Raw genomic sequence first — 24,462 nt, 5'->3', positions numbered from 1 at the left:
GGAAAATCTTGTCGGGTAGTGTAATCTAAAAGTTGAAGGACGAGCTTTTAATTAAACGGCGTACATATATAAATACTTAAACCTTGTTTTGACCGTTCAGCATACGTCACTGTTTAGTGACGCCCAAGTGTCTGCTGCCGCCACATGCAACACACTGCACCTGGGGGGCAATCCGACTCTGGGCAGGCGCCTGTGGGAAAAAGTAGAACGTAAGTGGTCTTGTTTCGCTACCAGTGTTATTACAATGCCGCCATAATTATCTTACACACGCAGCTGTCATTTCTGCCGGTCGCGTAACCTCAGCTATTACAAATTCAAGATGCATGCAACCCGGCGAATGCGTAATAATGTGGTCGTAAGTGGCAGCGGTCAAGCTAACTGGCGAGCAAGATGTGTCTGGAAAAAACAGTGCGGGCGTGCGATTTAGTAGAGTGGGGAAAGTTTGGATAAAGACCATTTTGTGGGACTAGTGAGAGGCAGAGGCCTCTGCCACTGCGCGAAGCAGAGTGTAAATGAGAGAATGTGCAAAAAACAAATATAAGCTGCTGGACGGGGTGGGCAAAACCCACTGAAAATTAATATCTTCATTGTGGCCATAATAATGCTCCAATCGGATTTGGTGATCTGATAGATATGGTCATTCCCTACGGAATGGCGTTTTTAGTTTTCTTTTATCTTCAAAATTTTTGATTTGGGAGGTTTTCGCCTTTTTGCGGGGGCGGAAGGGGGCGGGGCTTATTTTTGAAATACACTTGTAATAGTGTGAGCATATAGAAGTCTGGATGCAAAATATGGTGGCTCTAGCTCTTATAGTCTCTGAGAACTAGCCGACAAACAAGACGGACAGACGGACGAACGGACAGACGGACAGACAGACATGGCTCTATCGACTCGGCTATTGATGCTGATCAAGAATATATATACTTTATGGGGTCGGAAACGTTTCCTTCTGTGCGTTACATACAACCGTTATCCGCACAAATACAATATACCCTTTTTACTCTTCGAGTACCGCGTATAAAAAGGAAGGAGTTTAATGAGTGTACGGACAAGGACGTTTACATAGGTCTGAACCGTATGATACCCCTATTGGAAACGATGAAGGAAAGGATAAAAAGGGCGAAGCGTGTACAATATTTTATACATATTTATGAATATTTACGCATTTAAATGTAAAAGTACTCCCTCTAGGTACGACAGTCCGTCCATATACCCCTCATTTGTGAAACATTTAAATCCCAAAATTATTTATTTACTTAAGTGATCTTCTAATCGAAACCCTCGGGAATTTGCACCACCACACCAGTTCATGTGGAAAAATAATAAGCTCCATTGTTTATTTATGGCAGAGCCAAAACCCCCCAAGCCAAGCCACCCTTCGGCTATTAGGCGGTAATAAAATTGTCATTGCTCGGTAAAATCAGCGGGTGAAATCGACACACACATGCATGCATATTTTACACCCACTTACCCACACTAACAGTGTTACGCTTACTACCAGAAATGTGTGCACATTTTGCTGGCAATGCGCTTTTGAACATTAAATGAGTTAATACGGTAAATTTGAAAGCCGCGCAAGCGTGCACAAAGTACTTGGCCCACTTGCCCTCGACCACTCACAGCTGAGTTTCCGTTTCGTCGTTTGCAAGCTTGAAAAATGAGCTTAAGAAAGAAAAAGATGCGCAGGCAGCAGCACCAGGGAATACCAGCAGTCACACCGACAGGCCACTAAGCACTTGTCATTTGTGCTGCAAAATAATTCGCGTCCGTTCGTTGTTGAAGAAAATGTGCTAGTTTCCAACACAGAGTCGCACAAGCAAAAGCGTAACCAAAGCAGATTGCAGGCGGCAGGCTGTGGGGTAAACATCATGTTCGTCAATAACACATGGGTGTCATTTCTCAGGAGGCGCCGACAACGTCTAAGGCAGCAGCAGCACAGCCCCAACAACATCAGTAGGCCAGCAACACAGTTAGGGGATTAACATATCTGAAAACCGACACCAAGCGGGGGAGAGCTATGTATGTATGTTAAGGCTGCAGGCTACTTGACTATGCAGCCCAGGGATATTGGGATGAGTGCGTGCGAAATTTGGCAATATTTCTGTCTGCCAATTGCCGCCTGAGTAACATGAATGAGGAAGAAGGCTGTTGGCGGCAATGTGGACATTTGTTGACTTTATGAAGAGAGTAAAAAAATACCAAGATGTTGGATTAATAACATTTACATGCATAATTGTAGAGTGGAAAATGATCTTAAGAATTACAAGAATACAATTAAAAAAAGTAACACTTTTTCCTATACCAGTCCCACTGCATGCCTCAGACTCAAGACAATGCAGCTATCATCCATCCAACAACCAAGTGATTGTGTACCACTCAATGCTCCAGCTGCTGCTGCTCTCTTTTCTCAGAGCTGCTGTTAACCGGTGCCTGCTATGCTGTAATGTTAAACGTGCTGTTGAAGAGCGCATGTCAGCTTCCGCAGAACAGTATATTGAGAGAGAGAGAGAGAATAATAACTCTGAAGCTGTCGCTTGTCTTGTCTTGGACAAAGCTGTGTTTAGTCAAATTTCGGCAACAGAAACCTGGCGTCCAGAGCAACAACAACGATAACGAAAACGGGAAAGAGAACGGGATGCGGCACAACACGACACGACAGTACATGACACGATACGACACAACGCGAAGCCTAGAAGCGAAACGATTCGAAGCATTCGCTTCGCATCGTTGCAACTGCTGCTGTCACTGCTAAAAAAATTTCGCAGTCCTAGCAGGCCGCGAAGGACTCGACTCGACTCCAAACCGTAATCAGTTGTGTATAGGACACTCGGGTGCGCGCGTCGAACGGTTTCTCTGTCGAATGTGAGTGCAGTGGCTGCTCCCTGTCTGCTAACGTTAAACGGACTTGTACGGACTTTCTGCTGCGCTCCAGTATTGTGGATTATACATATATGGTAAAACTTATATCTGTTGTTGCTGGTTTGGTTATACCGCCTGTTGTTAGTTACAGCAGACATTTTTAACAAACTTAAACAAATTAGCAAGGGCAAGCAAAAACATGCAAAAATAGTACGAGAAAGCGAACCAAAAGCAAAGGAAATTTTCCAGCTAAAGCTGCTGCTGGTACCGCTTTGAGCATCGATGCGTCAAAAGCGCTGCTGCTGCTGTGTACGAAAAGAAGGATAATTTGCCCGGATCTAAAAGATACAGTTTTTCTTCTTCTATTTTACTTTTTGTTCTTGTTTTTTTTTGCTGCCGTTTTTCTTGTGCAGTCTGCTTGGCTTTCTCTCTGCGGAGTAGCGGAACTAGCAACAACAGAAATACAGCAATAATATGTAATTAGAAGGCTGGCCAAAAATGTGGCATACTAGAAGTGAAGTGGGCCGAAAAGAAACTATGAAAATATATTAATATGCAGAAATCATTAACAATTAAAACGAAACACGCAAAGTCAAGAGCAAAAACACACGAGAATAAAGGGGAAACGAAACCAGAGAGTCAAGTACTTCGAGGAGAGCTGTTTGCTGGCATGCTTTGAGGTTAATTCCACACAAAAACCAGCCAACCCACCGCCGCCTGTCGTCTGCCGCCCGCCCGCCACAAACGACCAGCCCAGCCCCCGTGAGTCCCAGGATTCCCTTGGTCTCTCGTCCCTCGACTCACGTCTCTTCTTGTGTTCTTCTGTGTTGTCGGTCCTGCTTTCACCCACTTTCTGCTTCTTCGCAGCCGTCACCAGCGCTGCGTCAAAGGCATCAAAGGTAAATATACAAGGAGTAGATGGTAAAACAGAGCAAAGAGGAGGAGCAAGCACATAGCTTACCTACAGCAAAACTAACCTACAAAGTAAACAATTCCATACCGCCACGCTACGTAAAAATGCAAATTTGTGCACACACACACATCCGTCTAGCTATATAGCATCCATACATATGTACATTTCCATTCCCATTCCCATACATATGTACATACGTTCTCAAGAACTTTAAACAACAACTCATTTACCTGCCCACCATTCAAAAAGACAAAGCATACATACATACATATGTATGTATGTAAATATGTACATATGTATATCCAATGGCACAGAACAAAGCAAAACGCACGCCTCGCCACCACACTCGATTTTTATACAATTTTAATCGCATGCGATTAATTTGACTAGGCGCCAAAGCCGCGCACACACACAAGCACGCACACACACAAGCACGCACCACGCATTGCACTATGGTCCCAATGACCACTTTTCTTGGCCAAAAGCTAATTTTTAAAAGTTAAAACCAAGACGTGGTATTTGGCGTTCTGTATTAGAAAAAGATTGACCATCAAAGCCGCGTACCAGAAATTTTCATAGATGGCGCCACCTTCGCAAAATCTGCTGTGAAACCTAGCGGTCATTTTTGCACAGCATGTGCGGTGAAAAAGTACCAATTTTATTGCTGTTTTAAATATCTCATAAATTGGAAATACGATTAACTGATCCAATTTTTTGGATGCATTTTATTCAGTTGGGCTTTTACTATGTGTTTTGTAATGTGAACGATATCTAGTAGTTGGCGATGTCTTCGTAATTGTATGTTAAAGTGTCCTTCAATATATATCAGTTCGTATCAGTGCGACATAGTGGCACAGTTTGCCATCTGTCATTTGTTAGTTGCTTAAAATGTTCTTTTATTTTGAGCTTGCAGGTGGCCATTGGCATACGTATATCCTCCTTATCATTGAGAAGGGGGATTGTTGTTCCAGCTCTGGCCAGCTCATCTGCTATACAGTTGCCTTCAATGTCCTGGTGGCCCGGGACCCATATTAGGCTGATGACGAACTGATAAGCCATCTCGTGAAGAGATTTGCGACAGTTTGCCACTGTAGCCGAGCTTGTTGTTATCGCATTCAGTGATTTGATTGCAGCTTGGCTATCACTATAGATGTTTATGTGAGTCGCCTCAGGCCACACGAAACTGTGAATACAATTTTTAAAAATAGAAGACAAAAACAACAGGGAGAATGCGATAAGGATATAACATTTGTTAGCCATAAAAATTTCTTTATATAAGGTCACAGCGAATTGGCTCTGGCATGTGAGTAGATTTTAGAGGAGTGAAGAAGAGGTCAGGGCATGCAAGCCTCAGAACTATTTCATGTTAATTGACATGGCGGCTTTGGCCAGATAAATTCCAGTAATAACTGTAACAATTAGGCAGCTAAATATAAAAATGGTTAGATTACCTTATCGTTTGCTAGGGAATAGGTTTCGCAGCGGCTCCAAAAAATCAGATGTAATTGGTTATCCAATACAGCCCTGAACTTAAAGTGGAAGTCCGAATTTTTCCAACCACAGGGGTTTAACTTTCCTTTCTTTTCGGGCAATCAATGGCTCTTCTTTTATCTATTTTCTATCTATTAGATAGACCACACGATAAGGTCACAGAACTATAACCTTGATCGAAAATAGTTTTTTGTCTGAAAAGCAAAGCTCATGACACGCACAGGAAGTCCTAATGGCAAATGCCAGGCAGAGCAGGTCAGGACACAGCCATGAGGTGCAAAATTATTCAACTGCTACGGCTATAAATTGCCTAATCACTTTTGGTGTTATATACACAGGAATCGAACAACACTCGTCAGAACTAAGTAATGGGCAATGGGCGTGACTATTTTTTTGCCTAGATGATTAAATAAAACAATAACTTTATTCTTTAAGCAATGTAAATCCTTAAAGAAGCCATATCGTTCACTAAACCCACATTGTCAGGCATTTTATTGACATCTTAGATGTATGTAGTTCTAAACGTTTATATCAGGGCAAGGTCATAGCTTCCACTCCTACTCCCCAACGCAGCATGAACATCAATTTGGAAAGCATTAATGGTCAACTTATCAATGCACTATGGGTAAAAAGCCCGAATTTTTGGCATTTATGTTATTTCTTTTGGGTAAAATATTTGAATGCGACTTAACTTTTCTGATTCCTAAATATCCAGATAGAACAAAACTGGTTTTAGAAGATTTTTACCCAGTACCATATGTTTTTTGCGCGCTTTCAAAGTCGGCTGATTTTGAGATGCTTTGACTTGTGAAAAAGTGCGGGAAAATTTGAGCAACTTGCAGCTGTAACTGTAGCTCGATTACAAAGTTTATATACAAGCAAAAATATGGAAATAATAGGTCGAGGTATTTAAATTAATTGTTTATACATGTTTTTGTATAGTTGTGAGTAGTTATTTAATTGTCCAATGTTTTGTTCGTGTATCTTTTTAGCTTGGTACTAACAATTGCACGTGTTTCCTGTGGAATATTACTTTTGCACAGCTTACCACTGCACATAAGTTCAGATTACTTGGTGTTAACCAAATATTATAGAATCACGTGGTGTTAATGCTTTTTTCCCGTTTTGGCCCCTTTTCGAACAATTTTAAATTTTGCAGATGCTTATGAGTTCACTCATGCATCCGCTGCTGAAGGTCTGGACTAACAACAATCGTGAAGCAGACGCAATAAAATGTTGTTATTTAAAGAGTATTGACAAAAACTGAGTAACTAAAGATGAAACTATTACAATTCAAACGAAAACGAGAAGGGACGTGTGAGACGCTTCTTACGCCTCACAACTTTTATACCCGGCACTCAGTACTACATCTGCAACTTAGCGGTTATTTGTCAAATTTTACATTTTTTCTTCATCTGTCATCTACATCAACAACACTGCTCCCGCCAACACGCTCCTTTAGCTCGCCACCCTCCCCTATAGACACACACTGCAGAGTCAGGGCAGAAACGCGGCAGAAACGCGGCAGAGACGCGGCAGAGTGGCGGCAGTAGCAGAGACGTGCCAGAGACAGAGGCCACAAACTGCGCGAAGCAGAGTGTGAATGAGAGAATGTGTAAACAACAAATATAAGCTGCGGGACGGGGTGGGTTTGGCCAATGCAAATTAATTTCTTCATTGTGGCTATAATAATGATCCAATCGGATCCCAATTGGTGATCTGATAGATATGGTCATTCCCTACGGAATGGCGTTTTTAGTTATCTGTTATCTTCAAAATTGTAGATTTGGGAGGTTTTTGCCCTTTTTCGGGGGCGGGGCTAATTTTAGAAAAACACTCAGTGTGAGCATACAGCAGTCTGGTGCCAAAATTTGGTGGCTCTAGCTCTTATAGTCTCTGAGAACTAGCCGACAAACAAGACGGACAGACGGACGGACGGACAGACGGACGGACGGACAGACGGACGGACGGACAGACAGACATGGCTCAATCGACTCGGCTATTGATGCTGATCAAGAATATATATACTTTATGGGGTCGGAGACGTTTCCTTCTGTGCGTTACATAGATTCACTTTGTGCACAAATACAATTACCCTATTTACTCTTCGAGTACCGGGTATAATTATACGAGGCAGGTCGCCAAATGTGTCTATAAACGTTGCCAAGCACCCATATAACCATTTTGCTACGTATGTACTTAAGTATATGTATACATGTATACATACATACATATATACATACATACATTATAGGTAAATTTTGCAGAGAATTTTTCTTTTTTTTTATTGTCAAATAATAGGAACAAAATTTTTGTCCGAAAGTTGTGCTACATGGGCCTTTTCTAGATAAAAAATGTACAGTGACAGGCTGAAATATGCTGAAAGCATGCAATTAACAAGTACAGTTCTTTCCCTCAAAAAAAAGTGCAACTCTGGGACTAGCTAAGATTTCGGTAAAAGTTTCTGATATTTCACAGCAAGCAAACATCCACAGTTGCAGACAAACACAACACGGAATACTTTTTGATTTATTTTTTATACCTGGTACTCGAAGAGTAAATAGGGTATATTGTATTTGTGTGGAAAGTTGATGTATGTAACGCAGAAATGGAAACGTTTCCGACCCCATTAAGTATATACATATATTCTTGATCAGCATCAAATCGAAAATATGCTGTATCCACAATTTTGAAGTTAAAAGAAAATTAAAAACGCCATTCTGTAGGGTAGGACCATATAGATCAGATCACCGAATTGAGATCAGAATGGATCATTATTACAGCCAGAATGAAGAAATTAATTTGCAGTGACTAAACCCACACCGTACAGCAGCTTATATTCGTTTTTTCACATTCTCTCATTCACACTCTGCTTCGGCCTCTGCCTCTGCCGCGAGTCAGCAGTGTGTGGGTCTAGTTAAGGGCGGCGAGCCGATTCCCGACTAGCGGGTGGCTATATGTATGGATGTACACATACTTTGGGTATGTGTGTTTTTCGTGCTCGTTCGCCGAAGGAGTCGCCAAAAAACCTTCTCTAAGGCCCCCTTTGCTTTTTATAATTTGTTTGGCAAGTCCAAGCCCCATAGCCATGCCCCCCCCTCCAAAATACTTGCCACTATTTTACCAGTTTTCTTGTTGGCTAACAATGAAGCCAGATTCTTATGTGGCCATTTCCAGTGCCAGAAATAACTGCATTTTGTGCGCGGGAGTTAGTAAAAGTTTCCTCGGAAAGGAAAATTTTAAGTTTTCCCTTGCTTGGCCATAACTAAAAGACCGAATTGCAATATTAGATAGTCAAAAACTGCTGTCAAATTAATGAACAACACGAGTTGCTTGAGTTGAACTTTTGATTGTGCTTTTTACGCTTTTCACTTACACTTTCACTGCCATCCCTTTTGCTATGGTATCGTCCATGCCATACAAGCCATTCTCATCCGTTGCCCCTGCTCACTGCCCCTGCAATATGTGTGCAACTCGAGCTGATTGCAGACTTCCTCTTGCAGGCCTGGGCAGTGACTCCTTGACTCTTTGAAATGTATTCAGCTCTGGTTCTTTGTTAAATATTTGCTCGACTTTAAGTGCAAAAATTGCTCATCTATGATTGCTACTTGATTTCGGTTACTATTGTCGGGTTGTCGTTTTGGAGTGCGCACTTTAAGGCAGGCAGAAAGATGCTGACAAGCATAAATATACAACAAATGAGAAGCATTTTAGTAGAGGAAAAGTTTGTTAGCTTTCGAACACATTACTTTTATGATTACATGTCTGCCCCAACCAATCAAAGTGGCACAATCGCATTGTAATAAGACTGCTTTCGTTGATGTCGTTATAATGAACTTACATTTATACCAAAATAAAGACGGCAAGTTGCCCCATGAAGGTGTTACATTAGCGTGGGAATTTAGCACCCCGAATACGTCGCATGGGTAATATGCTGACGTTAAAATTAAAATTCCCAATGCCAGATGGATCATCTTTTGCGGCAGCGGTCCCTGCAGCGGCTGCATTGCTTTATATTGCAATTTACAGCTGTCATCTTGTCGTGGGAAAATATTATATGTTTATGTAGCAATTTGCCGTTAGGGTGGTGCCAAATTAGATTAAGCTAAACACTCTGCATGAGTACACTACAGCATAGCAAAAACAATGATGCGACCTTCACACAGGTGCTAGTATTAGGTGTCGCGGGTTGGATGTGCGATTAAGGCATCAGCAGCAACTAATAATACTCGTGGCAGTACAAGTTGCTCTCGGGGAGCTCCCATTTTGCTTTTTGATTCAAATAGCCTTTTCCAAAAATTGCTTTTGCTCCTCTTATGTTTCACTTTATTGCATACTGAGAGCAAGGCGTATGCCATGCCACACGCTGCTACAGCACCGGCTCAGGGGGGTCCTTTGTTTAGGCTCGCCTTGTGGCGCGCCCTGGCTGCAAGAAGAGGCCTGGCTGGCCTCTTAAATTATCGCACGCTTTCCATTAACAGCCAAAAACTAATTTCAACGAGATGGAACGTCGCTGGTACGCGTCAGAACTTTTATACCCTGTACTTACTCAGTGTATTCATATGTACATATACATACATATGAATGTATGCATGTAACCTTAGTGTGATACATTTCTATGCATGTCCATAACGCAACCTTATGATTTTTTCGAACGGGCCAACACGCCCTTTTAGCTAGCGCCCCCATTTCGGGGGTTGGTTTCTGTAGCTTTTGTAGTCTCTGATATCCAGGCGCCCATCAAGACTGACGGACAGACGGACATAGCTATATCGACTCGGCTATTGATGCTGATCAAGAATATATATACGTTATGGGGTCGGAAACGTTTCCTTCTGTGTACTGCTGTACATTGTTCCGACCACAAATATTATATACCCTATTTACTCTTCGGGTAAAAGGCAACAGCAAACTTAGCTTGATTTCCCAAGCACCCAGCGGCGGCTCAAAGGCAAAACTAAAACTGTCAAGTTGCAGCCACTAAAACTAATCTAATGTACTATTCGCTGTTCACACTCCATTAAGGATAATAAACTTTGGTCTCACTCTCCGGTATTTACAGAATGACTTACGAAACCTACCATGCCCATGCCCATGTCCATGCCCTATGCCCCATTCCCGTCTTTTAACTTCTCTCTGATGGGCCATTTATCTATCTATTGGCTGGCAGCCAACACTGAGCCCATATCTTTTGGCAATTGGCATAAATTCTTTTGGCACAATTATCAACTTTAATTATGCGACATCCTGTCAATTCTAGATAAAAATAATACATCCTACATGCCCCTTACATGCATTGTACAATATATAGAGGGGACAAAACATTAGCAGAGGGAAATTAAACAATCAGAAATAAATTATTAATCATTACACATTTTAAAATGCTTTACTTTATGTGAAGTTGCTGGTGAATTTGTTCATCAAATGATGTTACATACAACAACAATACTCGACAAAATCTATTTTTTCTGATAGATTTTAGTTTTGTACATAAGTGAAGTATCTTAGACTTGGTTTAAAAGAACTTTGCTGTTTTGAAAAGCTTTTGGGTGCAGCTAAACATTGGTCCCAAACACTTTGTAGTTTAAGTTTACCATCTGGGAAATATTAAGCTTTTAAATGCAAAAATTAAGATTTTTGCGAGGTATTTTAAAGGAAATTTTGAGTTTAATTAGGAGGTACATGTGAGACGCTTCTTACGCGTCAGAAATCAGATCACCAAATAGGGGTCGGATCGGATTGGATCATTATTATAGCCACAATGATGAAATTAATTTCCAGTGGCTAAACCCACCCCGTCCCGCAGCTTTTGTTGTTTTTTTCACATTCTTTCATTCACACTCTGAATCGCGCAGTTTGTGGCCTCTACCTCGGCCACGTCTCTGCCCTGACTCTGCAGTGTGTGGCTCTAGGGGAGGGTGGCGAGCTAAAGGTGTTGTTGATGTAGATGACAGATGAAGAAAAAATGTAAAATTTGACACATAACCGCTAAGGTGCAGATGTAGTACTGAGTGCCGGGTATAAAAGTTGTGAGGCGTAAGAAGCGTCTCACACGTCCCTTCTCGTTTTATCCTGTACTCGAAGAGTAAATAGGATTTATTGTATTTGTGGGGAAAATTGGATGAGCGATGTTCGTTATGTACATCGTAACGCACAGTAGGACATGTTTCCGACCGCATAAAACCATAAGGTTACATTATGTATGTACATGCATACACATGTATGTATGTACATATGTACATATGTATGTATCACACTAAGGTTACATGTATACATACATCTGTTTTTGAATACATTGCTGCCAATTATTTATATTTTTTAAGAATACAGTTTTGCAAATCAAGTAAATCTATAATAAAAGTGGGGAAATTTGTTCTGCATGGGCATGTTTGGCCTGATCAAAATAATAAGTACACGAGATGTATTTTTCAATTTTTAAAGACATGAACCGGATTTGGCAAAAGGATTGCTGGTTATACCCGGTACTCGAGGAGTAAATAGGGTATATTGTATTTGTGCGGATAACGGTTGTATGTAACGCACAGAAGGAAACGTTTCCGACCCCATAAAGTATATATATTCTTGATCAGCATCAATAGCCGAGTCGATTGAGCCATGTCTGTCTGTCCGTCCGTCCGTCCGTCTGTCCGTCTGTCCGTCTTGTTTGTCGGCTAGTTCTCAGAGACTATAAGAGCTAGAGCCACCAAATTTTGGCACCAGACTGCTGTATGCTCACACTGAAACCAGTGTATTTCAAAAATGAGCCTCCCAAATCCCAAAATGAACCTCCCAAATCTACAATTTTGAAGATAACAGAAAACTAAACTAAACTAAAAACTAAACTAAACTATAACCAAAGTTGGGTTTTAAAATCTATTAACTGACATTATAAGAGCATATGCTAAGAAAACCATACATTTGAAATGGGACACCTCAAGACTGATCAATGCTAGGATTACACCAAACAAGGTGAACGCTATGAGTAAGCCAAGTCAGATATCTCACTTGGTTCAAATGCGTTTTGAAAATGTCCAAGAATTGTGTGAATTTGGCCAAAACAGTTGGTATGTTTTGAGTTTTTGGCTTTTTGCAAGCATTATTAATCCATTAGGGTCTCGTAGCCGTTTTGCCTGAAGCCGTTTGGTCGATTATGTTCTAATATCTAAACTTTGCATTATCTCTCTGCAAAATTCCTCTAGCCTGGGGTAGAGGAAAGGCAACTCTGAAGGAAAATCAGTGCTCAGCCGAGCAATGCAAATGCACTTGCCATTCGCAATTTGCCTATTTAATTTGGTATGCAAACATCCGCCTTCATATGTATGTATATGTCTCCCGATATTCGTTGCCAGTCTGTTTATTTTGCTCCTCCGCCCACACCATTTTGAGGGCGGATTTGGTTCGGGTTTTAGCCAGCAGCAGTAGATTGAAAACTGTCGAGAGCCATACATCATGTGTCATCGTTGCCACAGAAAGCAAGAGGGAAAAAAAGGAACACCATGAAAAAATGACCATAATTGGCGCTGATTTATTTTCTTTGGTAGGCCCATCAAGATTGAGCGCTTGACCTCGTGGGCGTGCCTAAAATACAAGCAGTGCCAAAATTTCAATTCCTGGAGAAAAACCCACCCAAAGACTACCCCTAAAAATGATATACACACAGATATTCCATAGATATACAATCCAAAAATTTAATAATGCTCTCGAAACTGAAGTAGAACTTTTGCGGTTGCTTGCGTGATATTTCTTGCCAGGAGTTTTCTAGTTAGTCATGGCTGGGTTTGGCTCGAGCATGGCACTCCTCTTATTGTGCCAGCAGTCTGTCTACTGATGTCCATGAAAGTGGCATGCAAGCGGGAAATGACAATGCCACAAGCTTGGAAGACACGACACCCAAAACAGTGGGTCAAAGTTATTAGTAAATAGTAAGGGAATCCAATAATTTTTGTGGTAAATATGTATGTACAGTTTTGCATGTTTATTGAGTGTTTTTTCAGTGTAGAGGTAAAGGGTATTACGTACCGGAAAGATGACGTATCTAGCACACATTCGTGTGGCATTTTCGGAACTTTCTTCAGCTATCTAGTGCAAAAATGTAGGAGACTATATTAATGGCTAGACGGCCTTGCTGCTTTAATAAAATGTACACAGAATACAGACCAACTTGACCTTAACTTAAAATATATTGCCAGCACAATATTAAATATGTATTATTGAGTATTCCTTGGCTGCACAGATCTACAACCACACTCCTCTGTAATACTTTATTAGCCTCAGAAGTCTCTACAGTAAAGACTGTCACTCCAGAATAATTTCTGTTTCTGTAGTACTTACGAGATTTGCCTCATCAACAATGCACATATTCAAACCACTGTTGACAATTCCAGTTAGTCGTGATACGGAGGCGGAGGAACAATGTTTGCAGATTTGAGTAGGAGGACGGTTTTAGTTGTAGTTTTTTGTTCGAGGGGCATTGCATGATTGCAGGCAAATGTTTTGGGCCAGGAAAGGCTGAGCCAAACCTTATTCTTGCCTCAATTCGTCGGCTGCTGCCACTGCCACTGCTGCTCCTGCCACTACCACTACTGCCACTGCACTGCCACTGTTGTGTGTAGATCTGAGATCCTGGGTTACCTCCTGCTCCAGGAACCGGCCCAATTAGACAATTAATAGACAGACAATACTTGGCAATGGCTTTTGCCAGAAAATTTGAATATCCCATTTAATGCTAGACTTCCTGCTGCTCATGCTGCTGCCCCGTCTCCTGATGGTCTATCTGCCGCCTTAAGTGCATATCTGTGTCGTGTATTTTGTGTGTCGCACGACAAATAGCAATTGGCTTATAAGGATTTACGCATTATGGCATAACATATGCACTTTTAATGTGACCTGATTTAATATTTAATAAGGTTTTGCCCTGGCATTGAATGCGTTTGACTTCTGCCTGCACTATGCACCTGACTGTGGGTGTTCGTGCGCTCTTTGCCGGAAGCACATGTCGTATACGTGATATTTGACTAAAACTCCATATGCCCACATTTCACATATATGTGTGTGCTCTGACCATGCAACGCACTATGGTCCCAATGACCACTTTTGTTGGCCAAAACCTAATTTACAAAAAGTTAAAACATAAACGCGGTTTTTGGCATTATGTATTAGAAAAATATTGACCATCAAAGTTGCGTACCAGAAATTTTCATAGATGGCGCCACCTTCGCAAAATCTGCTGTGAAACCCAGCGATCATTATTGCACAGCATGTGCGGTGAAAAAGTACCAATTTTATTGCTGTTTTAAATATCTCATAAATTGGAAATACGATTAACTGATCCAATTTTTTGGATGCATTTTATTCAGTTGGGCTTTTACTATGTGTTTTGTAATGTGAACGATATCTAGTAGTTGGCGATGTCTTCGTAATTGTATGTTAAAGTGAGTCCTTCAATATGTATCAGTTCGTAGAGAAAGCTTATTTTTTAAAAGATTTTAAAACGAGTGCCACCTAGTCCCACCTTGAAACCTTTTGTGTGTCGTAAAGCAATAAATGATTGTTAAAATGTGTATAGTCACAAATGCCCCATTTGACCACAACTCTTACCATTTGCATTTATTGATCATAACCTTAAATGAGAAATTTCAATGTTTTTTGCCGTTTGGAACACAATGAAGAAGAAAATTGTGAAGTAGTTTACCTTTTTGTATTCCATTTAAGCCACAGTATTAGCCACTAGCTATTTTGGAGGGCTTGAGTGTAGCCAGTGTAATATTGTTTTATAATGGAAACTGCTGAAGAGCATGCTTTGTGGGAGAAAAAATTCGATTATCTTGATTTTTAAGTTGGTCTAATTCGTGCTACGACTTTTTTTTATAGAATCTTGATCTGCTAAACATATTTCCATCCTTTTTTTGCTTCTAACATTTTGAGAAAAAAAAATTTAAAATTAAAAAAGTTTAAATAAAAAGTTAAGACGCCCATTTTTTCAAAAAACACTCCTCTTCCTTTACTTAACTAATATCAAAAGACTAAATCCAAAAATCTTGATTCGTTCGCGTGTTATTAATTAAGGACAAGAAAAGTTGTCATTAGGACCATAGTGCAACGTAGGCTGTGTCGCTGTTGCTGCAACATGTCATCAAAAATGTTGAAAAATACATGCGGTTACACATACCGATTTTTGTGCGAAATAGAGTCATGAAATTAGTTGGCGGCCACTCGAGCGGATAAGTATGACATTGAATTCGCTTTCATGGCTGCACTCTACTTCCGTTTAATGCAAGTTATGCTAATGGCTAAAGGCACTCGTTCCCTCCCCGCACTCACTCGAAGTGGTTTAAAGAGCTCAGCTCCAGCTCTCGACACTCTTACATTCGGGGGCTAAGCTTATTTTTGGTAACACGAAAAAATGCATGAATATTTAAGGGGTGCTCTGCCCCGCTCCTTACTTATTTATGAATTTAATATTCAACGATGAATGAGCGGCAAAAGTCTAAGCTAAATGAAAACGGGAAGGGAAGTGTGAGACGCATCTTAGGCGTCACAACTTTTATACCCGGTACTCGGTAGAACATCTGTACCTTAACGGTTTCTTTCAAATTTAAAATTTTACATTTTACATTTTTTCTACATCTTTCATCAACATTTACATATACATCTACATCACTTCTCACGCCAACACGCTCCCAAACTACAATTTTGAAGATAAAAGATAGTAGATCTAACTACTCCCAGCATGAACCTTTCCGGGATTTATGCAATAATTATAATTACTTGTACCATCTAATATCCCCCGAATTATCCCTTGAAAAAATTATATTTAACATTTATCATTACCTTAGCTTAGAAAATGTGTAAATTGTATCTTAACAATTAGTTTATTATTATTCCTATTCCATTATTAGCAGATAATTGTTAATTGAAATAAATAAATAAATAAATAAAAAAAAGAAAACTAATAACCTGTCTCTCTGCCTGGCTCTCTGCCTGTCTTTCTGCCTTTCTCTCTGCATCATGTCTCTGCCTCCTGTCTCTCTGCCTGTCTCCCTGCCTCCTGTCTCCCTGCCTCCTGTCTCTCTGCCTCCTGTCTAACTGCCTGTGTATCTGCCTCCTGTCTCTCTGCCTGCTGTCTCTACCTGTCTCTCTGCCTGTCTCTCTGCCTCCTGTCCATTCCGTAGGGAATGACCATTTCTATCAGATTACTAAATTGGGATCCGATTGGATCATTATTAAAGCCAGAATAAAGAAATTAATTTCCAGTGGCTAAACCCACCCCGTCCCGAAGCTTTTATTTGTTTTTTGCACATTCTCTCATTCACACTCTGTTTCTGCAGTGTGCGGCCTCTCCCTCCGCCTCTGCCGTACCTCTGCCTCTGCTGCGTCTCTGCCTCTACCATGACTCTGCAGTGTGTGGCTCTAGGGGAGGGTTGCGAGCTAAAAGAGTGCGTTGGCGCGAGAAGTGTTGTATTTGTAGATGACAGATGAAGAAAAAATGTAAAATTTGACAAAAAACCGTTAAGGTACAGATGTAGTACTGAGTATAAAACGGGTATAAAAGTTGTGACGCGTAAGAAGCGTCTCACACGTCCCTTCTCGTTTTTTTTTAATGTTTAAGATGTTTAAACTCAACATTAAAGGTCGAAAGGAAGTATTTTAAATATACACTTTGCCTCAATTAAACTATGATCAACATATTAACCTTCTTTGAAATATAACATATTAGTAAACATTTTTATAAAATTTTTTCAGCATATTTCTGTTTGTATTTTTCATACGCGGTACTCGAAAAGTACATAGCGTAAATTATATTCGTGGGGAAAAGTGGATGCATGTAACGCACAGAAGGAAATGTTTCCGACCCCATAAAGTACAATATATATTCTTGATCAGCATCAACAGACGAGTCCATATAGCCATGTCTGTCTGTCCATTCGTCTGTCCGTCCGTCTGTCCGTCCGTCTTGATAAGCGCCTGATATCAGAGACTATAAAAGCTACAGCCGCCAAGTTAAGTTTGAAGACTCAGGTGATATCACACTGTTAAAAGAGTATCTCCAAAAATCACACACAGCCACAACTTTAAAGATAAGACAAAGATAATATTACATTCAAATATTATTGCCATAATGACGAAGTTCATTGCAGTAGCTAGCCCTCACCCCTTCCTGCATCTGTTTATTTTTTGGTCATTCTCTCATTCAACACTCTAACTCGTGTAGTGTGCGGCTCTAGGGGAGGGGGGCGAGCTAAAAGAGCGTGTTGTCGCGAGAAGTGATGTTGATGTCAAATTTAAAATTCGGATCCACTGACTGAGTACCGGGTATAAAAGCTGTGACGCGTACTAAGTGTCTCACAAACGATGTTTTAAACATTTTTGACAGCCTGGAAATGAAGGCACCAATTCGCCAGGCAGCAAATAAGTGTGAGTTGCAGATGCGAAAAACCTGCAAAACGAAATGACCACTTCAAAGACTATAGTTTCGCTTATAGATCTATAAATTGCAATAAAATAAGAAAGGAAAAGAAAATTCTCAAAAATGTCCGAGGGAAAATCACCTTTAAAAAAACACTTACTACCTATGACAAAAAAAAACCATCACTGAAATTGATGGCAAATGATGGAAATGAAACATATTAGTAATTGAAAAATTAGTTTAGGCCAAAATATCGAAAGAAGAAAAACTTTAAAACTTTATGAGTGTGTTATTGTATAACTAGAAATCGATAAAAACAAAACAAAAACAATAATGATGATTAAGAAATGAATATGAATACGAATACGATTCATTTTTTGAGCATATTCTGAATATAATCCTGCCGTCAAAAGCGTGTTGGTCTTGTAAGTATTTACTTACCTAAATAAGTGTGAGTTGCAGATGCGAAAAACCTGCAAAACGAAATACAGAGAAAGGGGCAACGGGAGCAAGTGTAAGCTCTGTAAAAAGAGGGCACATAAATATACTGCTAAAATTAAAACTGTCAAAGCTATTTCCGTTTCGCAGTGACCCCATTTTGGTCATATGGTGCTAAATCAATTCCAACTGAAAAATAGCTGTCCCGTCGGAAATGGAAGTAAAACTCAGCAGAACCCCAGGAGCCTAACCTTTTCTATAATTTTTTTGCCAGCCATTTCGCAAACACTCAACCATTCTCGCTCGTCTCTCTATCTCTTTTCTGTCTGTGAGAGAAAATATAATGGAAATTCAAAATGGAAATAGAGTGAAAATACTTTGCAGCAAAAAACTATTTGACTTTTCGCTGATAAATATTGAAGGGCTGTTGAAATTTGTCAGTGTGAAGGAAGGAAAAAAAAGGAAGGGACTTCATTTGGCAAAAGAAATTGAATTTGCTCGGTTTATGGGACTACTTTCAGGGCCTTTTAATTTAATAGGACAACATATGAGTAGTTGGTACAGCAACCGTTCCAAATCCTATTTCACTAAGCAGCAAAGACTCAATTCAGCGTAAGATTTGCCAAGTGCAAAGTAAACGAGCAAAGAGCCAGAACTAGCATTCAATCCATTTGCCTGCAAAGTGCTAATTATTTTTTTTGGGTAATATAGCACCTGCCTGCACATGCAACGTGTGGCAAGTGCGCGCATAACTCGATACGCGCTTTTGATTTGCGGCCACAGAGCCCGGCCAACGAGTTGTACTTCCGCCTGTTACCATTTGTTTTCTCACCCTCTCCCGACCCCCCTCTTCCCACCGCACTCATCCCATCTCTATGTCTACCTCTCCTTTCTTTCAGCCAAGGTTGTCTCATTAGCGACTTACCGGAAACCCTAACCGAAAACCACAAAAAAAATAAAGGTCAAACGCCGAAAACGGAAGCACGCAAAGCCATAATAAAAAGAGCACAAAGAAATTGAATAATCACCGTTTTTTCTGCGGAACTTAGCCAGTGAATTGAAGCATCATGAGTGCGTTCTGTGCCAACTAACAGAACAGCTCTAAATGCGTTTCGATCTTAACCCATAAAACATAATTAAAAAGAGTTAATTAAGCAAAGAATTGTAGAGAAACAAACCACGTATAAGTCAAAGCTGAATTGGAAGTACAACAGAAACCACCATGGCATCACCACCAGAAAGCCCCATCGAGGAGGTGGTATATGAGTTGGAACAAACACGCGTGCCTAAGCCCATTCCCGTTGCCCTCGAGGATTTGTGCCGCCAAACGAAGTTCACCAAACAGGAAATTCGCGTCATGTACAGGGGATTCAAAACGGTAAGAAAATCTTTTATAATTATTATTTATTTTTCCACTATTACTATCTGTTTAAGTTCGTTTAAAATTGCTAACAACTTTGGGCAGATGGAGACATACAAGTAGATAGTTATATAAAGATTAATATTAATAACTTATAAGCAGATTTTCAGCTCTGATTTCCTTCCAAATGGAAAATCCTTTAAAGTCTAACAATTTAACAGAGCAGAAGGGCCGAACAGAGTTACCCAGCAGAACAGCGTGCAAAGTAGTGTGCCATAAATGGCAGCACATTTTAATACACACGCGTTTTGGGTTTCATCGTAAATGAATTTTCCTAGCCCCTCTTTTTGTATGGTAGCTGCAGTGTGCAGCATTTCCGCGTTCATTTGGAACAAATTTTTTAGAGAAACGTGTTTTATGTGTGTCAACAGCAGATGAGCATTGGATCAAGCAAATGGATAGAGTTTGCCTTTACTTGCACTTCAATCTCGTTACTCGTACTTACTTTGCGGCATTGATGGTTTGTCTTATTGATAGTATGTCTAACGGTTTTTCATTTCTGCTGCGGACATGGCACTGTTAACCCTGCCGAAAAATTGTTTACTATGGAAATAGAAAACTTTCAGGGATGGGATGGGATGGGATTACTTAAGTAATTCAATTATGAAGCGCAAATTTATGTGATACAAAGGAATGACTAACTGACTCCTCACTGCATGGAGCTGCAGCTAATTTGGGGTTAACTTCCGATCAATTCTTGTATTCTTTTCATTCTGAAATTTCTTTAAGAACTTCAAGAAACAGCGCAGCATTCCAGACCGTCTCATTGCTTATTTTGCATATTATATTTCATTCCATTTGCTTTTTCTTTTTTGCCCTCCCTCCCCGCACATTCAACTAAACATTTTCATTGCGATTTTTCGTCCTTTTTTGCAGGAATGCCCCGAGGGCGTGGTGCACGAGGATTGTTTTAAGGACATTTACGCCAAATTCTTTCCACATGGCAGTAAGTATTTGTATATAATTGTGTGTTCTCACTCTCTAACTTGTTGTGCGTATGTGTGTGGGGGGCTTCAATGCTTTTCCCTATTTTTATAGTTACGCGTCATAAAGCGCCACTCAAGCGTCCATTTCGCTTTTGCAGCAGCTGCGCTGGCAGTATCCAAATATAACCAAAAACCTCCAAAAACCCAAAAAAAAACCACCAAAAGGATTTTCAGACATGCCCCTAATTGTGACATTTTCTTTGGTTTTTCTTTTTCCTTTTCTACTTGTACAGATTCGAGTTTATACGCTCATTATGTGTTCAAGGCGTTCGATGTTAATTGCAATGGCGCCATTAGTTTTCGGGTAATTACCATCTCATTACAATTAACTTTTCTGCAGTCCGTATTTATGTTGTATTCCATATATTGTATGTTCTTTGATGTTTATTAGGATTTACTGGTCACCTTGTCGACACTGCTGCGTGGCTCTGTGTACGAGCGCCTACGCTGGACATTCAAGCTTTACGATTTGAATGGCGATGGGCGGATCAGTCGCGGCGAACTGAGCGAAATTATCTTGGCCATACACGAGCTTATGGGCCGAAGACCACACCAGCCTGAGGATGATCGCAAAGCAAGGGATCAGGTGAGCAAAATATTTAAATATATTAATGAGTGAATAACAACTTAAAAACGAAATTAAAATATGCATTAAAAGTCGGTTTCAACGTTTCCCTTAAATTTTAAATGTTTGCACCACAACTAAAGAGCAAAAAAATGCATGTAGAGCTCCTGTTGAGAATTCTGTTCTAAAACAATAATTGTTACCCCGAAATATCGTCATAAATTTCTGATTTGCATTTCGCAATCAGTGATAAGCTTTGGCCATTACACACAAAGAGCTTCATTAAAATGCCGAAGCGATGCAAGGCAAAATCATTGTTTGTCTAGACCGAGGCCTGCAATCTGCCAACGTCAATGTCAATCTGCCGCTCAATCCCTTTTTTGTGCAGCTTATTCTGTGTAGCATCCACTGACGTTGCGCGACCAAAGCGCACAGTGCGTATGAGTAATTATAATTGTGACAACAGTTGCAGGCATTTCACCAGAGCACTATGGGTAAAAAGCCGGTTTTTTTGGCATTATCCAAACCAAAAGAGCTAGAGCTCTTCAAATTGGCATGAATGTTTGTTAGACTAAAGTAGAATTTCGGAAAAAAAATTTAGTCTTTTAGACCCCGCCTACCTCCCGCCCCTATACAAACTGGAACCCATTTACGTCGTATGTATTATAAAAAAGGTATTCAAAAGATTAATTATGATAAAAGATCCTTAAAAACATTTTAGAACTTTTAAAAAATATATTTTATTGAATGATTGTTTGGTTAAAATTAATTTGATTAGTACTTGTTTAACTAAACAATAATTTGGATAATTTTCGTTTGAATTGTAATAGTTTCATTTTTAGCTAGTCAGTTTTTGTCATTACTCTTTAAATTACAACATTTTATTGCGTCTGCTTCACGATTGTTGTTGGTCCAGACCTCCAGCAGCGGCTGCATGAGTGAACTCATAAGCATCTGCAAAATTTAAAATTGTTCGAAAAGGGGCCAAAACGGGCAAAAAGCATTAACACCACGTGATTCTATAATATTTGGTTAACACCAAGTAATCTGAACTTATGTGCAGTGGTGTGCTGTGCAAAAGTAATATTCCACAGGAAACACGTGCAATTGTTAGTACCAAGCTAAAAAGACACACGAACAAAACATTGGACAATTAAATAACTACACACAACTATGCAAAAACATGTATAAACAATTAATTTAAATACCTCGACCTATTATTTCCATATTTTTGCTTGTATATAAACTTTGTAATCGAGCTACAGTTACAGCTGCAAGTTGCTCAAATTTTCCCGCACTTTTTCACAAGTCAAAGCATCTCAAAATCAGTCGACTTTGAAAGCGCGCCAAAATCATATGGTGCTAGATAAAAATATTCTAAAACCAGTTTTGTTCTATCTGGATATTTAGGAATCAGAATAGTTTAGTCGCATTCAAATATTTTACACAAAAAAATTACATAAATTCCAAAAATTCGGGTTTTTTACCCCTCTGCAGAGGGGTACTGAAAATGTATTGACAGCTCAACGACGCGTGGAAAGATGGCAAGGGGGTAGAGGTAAAGCGAAAAGCAGATGCTTTCATGCGCGAAAACAACCACGGAAAACTTACTTAATGACGCACGTCGCACCATTGCACACGTTGCGTACCCCTGCCCACGGCACTTATTAATCAAATTGAAACTCTAACTTGTTTCTGTATAATTTTTGTGTTTTGTAGCATTTCTGTAGCATGGAAAAATAATTATAGTTTTGGTTATTTATTTGAAATTAAAGGTGGATCGTGTTTTTCGCAAGCTTGACTTGAACCAGGACGGCATCATAACGATAGAGGAGTTCTTGGAGGCGTGTTTGAAGGACGATTTGGTAACACGCTCGCTACAGATGTTCGACAATGACCTTTGATGACAAGAGGACGAGCCCGTGTTGATGACCACTTCAAAGACTATAGTTTCGCTTATAGATCTATAAATTGCAATAAAATAAGAAAGGAAAAGAAAATTCTCAAAAATGTCCGAGGGAAAATCACCTTTAAAAAAAACACTTACTACCTATGACAAAAAAAACCATCACTGAAATTGATGGCAAATGATGGAAATGAAACATATTAGTAATTGAAAAATTAGTTTAGGCCAAAATATCGAAAGAAGAAAAACTTTAAAACTTTATGAGTGTGTTATTGTATAACTAGAAATCGATAAAAACAAAACAAAAACAATAATGATGATTAAGAAATGAATATGAATACGAATACGATTCATTTTTTGAGCATATTCTGAATATAATCCTGCCGTCAAAAGCGTGTTGGTCTTGTAAGTATTTACTTACCTAATGTGTAAATTGACTTTATTTGAAGCAACAAACAACACCAAGAACTAAACTAAAATTAAAAACTAAACCACCAAAACCCGCAAATGATTGATTCATGAATGGAATTGGTAACGGAGAAAACGAGCCGGCTCTCAATACACGATTTACTTTACTCGGTTCACCATATACATAATCATACAACAAAAAGAACAGTAAAAATACTATGGTATTTACACTTTCCTAAAGAATAATACGAAGGAAACGAATTTGTTTTCCCCCTGAACTTTGTTGCCGCAATTGAACCCTGGAAAAACTCTACAAAAACGCAACCCTCCCTCCTCCTCTTTGCAGTCAATTAAAGCCCATGAACACAGAAACATATGACAAATTACAGACAAATTATAATTCATTCAGAAAATGTGGGAAAATCTATTAAAATTCATTTTTCTTTTACATAAATTCATTTTTATGGCATCAACTAATTGATGATAATTTGATGATTTAATGTAAAGACAAAAATAAATGTATATATACAACAGAACACACATGATGAATAATATAAAGAATAATATAAGGATGTATTTATGAATGTATGTATATGGACTAGTATGCCTGGGTCCTATTTTTGCCCGACCAACCACCGATAGAACGAAAAAAAATAGCTCTTGACAATTACAGTTTAATTAACATTTATACGAGACCGTGCGTATAAGTTAATGTTAACTGCAATTCAAAACACGACTCTTCAATTATATTGCATTAACATACATTTCATTACACATGCCATCACATACGAGTATGTACATACATATGAACGTAATTATTTTTGTATGAGATCCTTCGACAATATTTTCCATTTATTATTTGCAATTGATGGCTGGGTATCAGTACCGTTTGATCCTGGGGCAGCCACAGACACAAAATGTAAAAGGAATGAGAGGAAAGACAGGTTTTTACACTCAAAACATGGTAAAGACAAGACAATCAATGTGTTTTGATATTTCCTATTTCCTCCTTTTTAGTTGAACAATTACATGACATCATTCTTCCATTATTGCTTCGAAAAAAAAAAATA

The 24,462-nt window shown here is 39.5% G+C and overlaps 1 protein-coding gene across 1 annotated transcript; it reads left to right on the top strand.

Moving 5' to 3' along the window:
• Window positions 1–3,332: 3,332 nt before the first annotated feature.
• On the top strand, window positions 3,333–23,304 carry LOC117899469 (Kv channel-interacting protein 1). Its single transcript, XM_034809486.1, has 6 exons — window positions 3,333–3,758; window positions 19,007–19,485; window positions 20,404–20,473; window positions 20,747–20,817; window positions 20,905–21,099; window positions 22,854–23,304. Exons 2-6 carry the CDS (start codon window positions 19,330–19,332, stop codon window positions 22,980–22,982), a joined length of 621 nt encoding a protein of 206 aa, XP_034665377.1. The 5' UTR covers window positions 3,333–3,758; window positions 19,007–19,329; the 3' UTR covers window positions 22,983–23,304.
• The last annotated feature ends 1,158 nt before the right edge of the window (window positions 23,305–24,462 follow it).

Source organism: Drosophila subobscura, chromosome O, assembly GCF_008121235.1.
Source record: "Drosophila subobscura isolate 14011-0131.10 chromosome O, UCBerk_Dsub_1.0, whole genome shotgun sequence".
Lineage (NCBI taxonomy): Eukaryota > Metazoa > Arthropoda > Insecta > Diptera > Drosophilidae > Drosophila > Drosophila subobscura.
The sequence above is the reverse complement of the archived record's forward strand: the minus strand, read 5'-3'. Positions and strand labels throughout refer to the sequence as shown.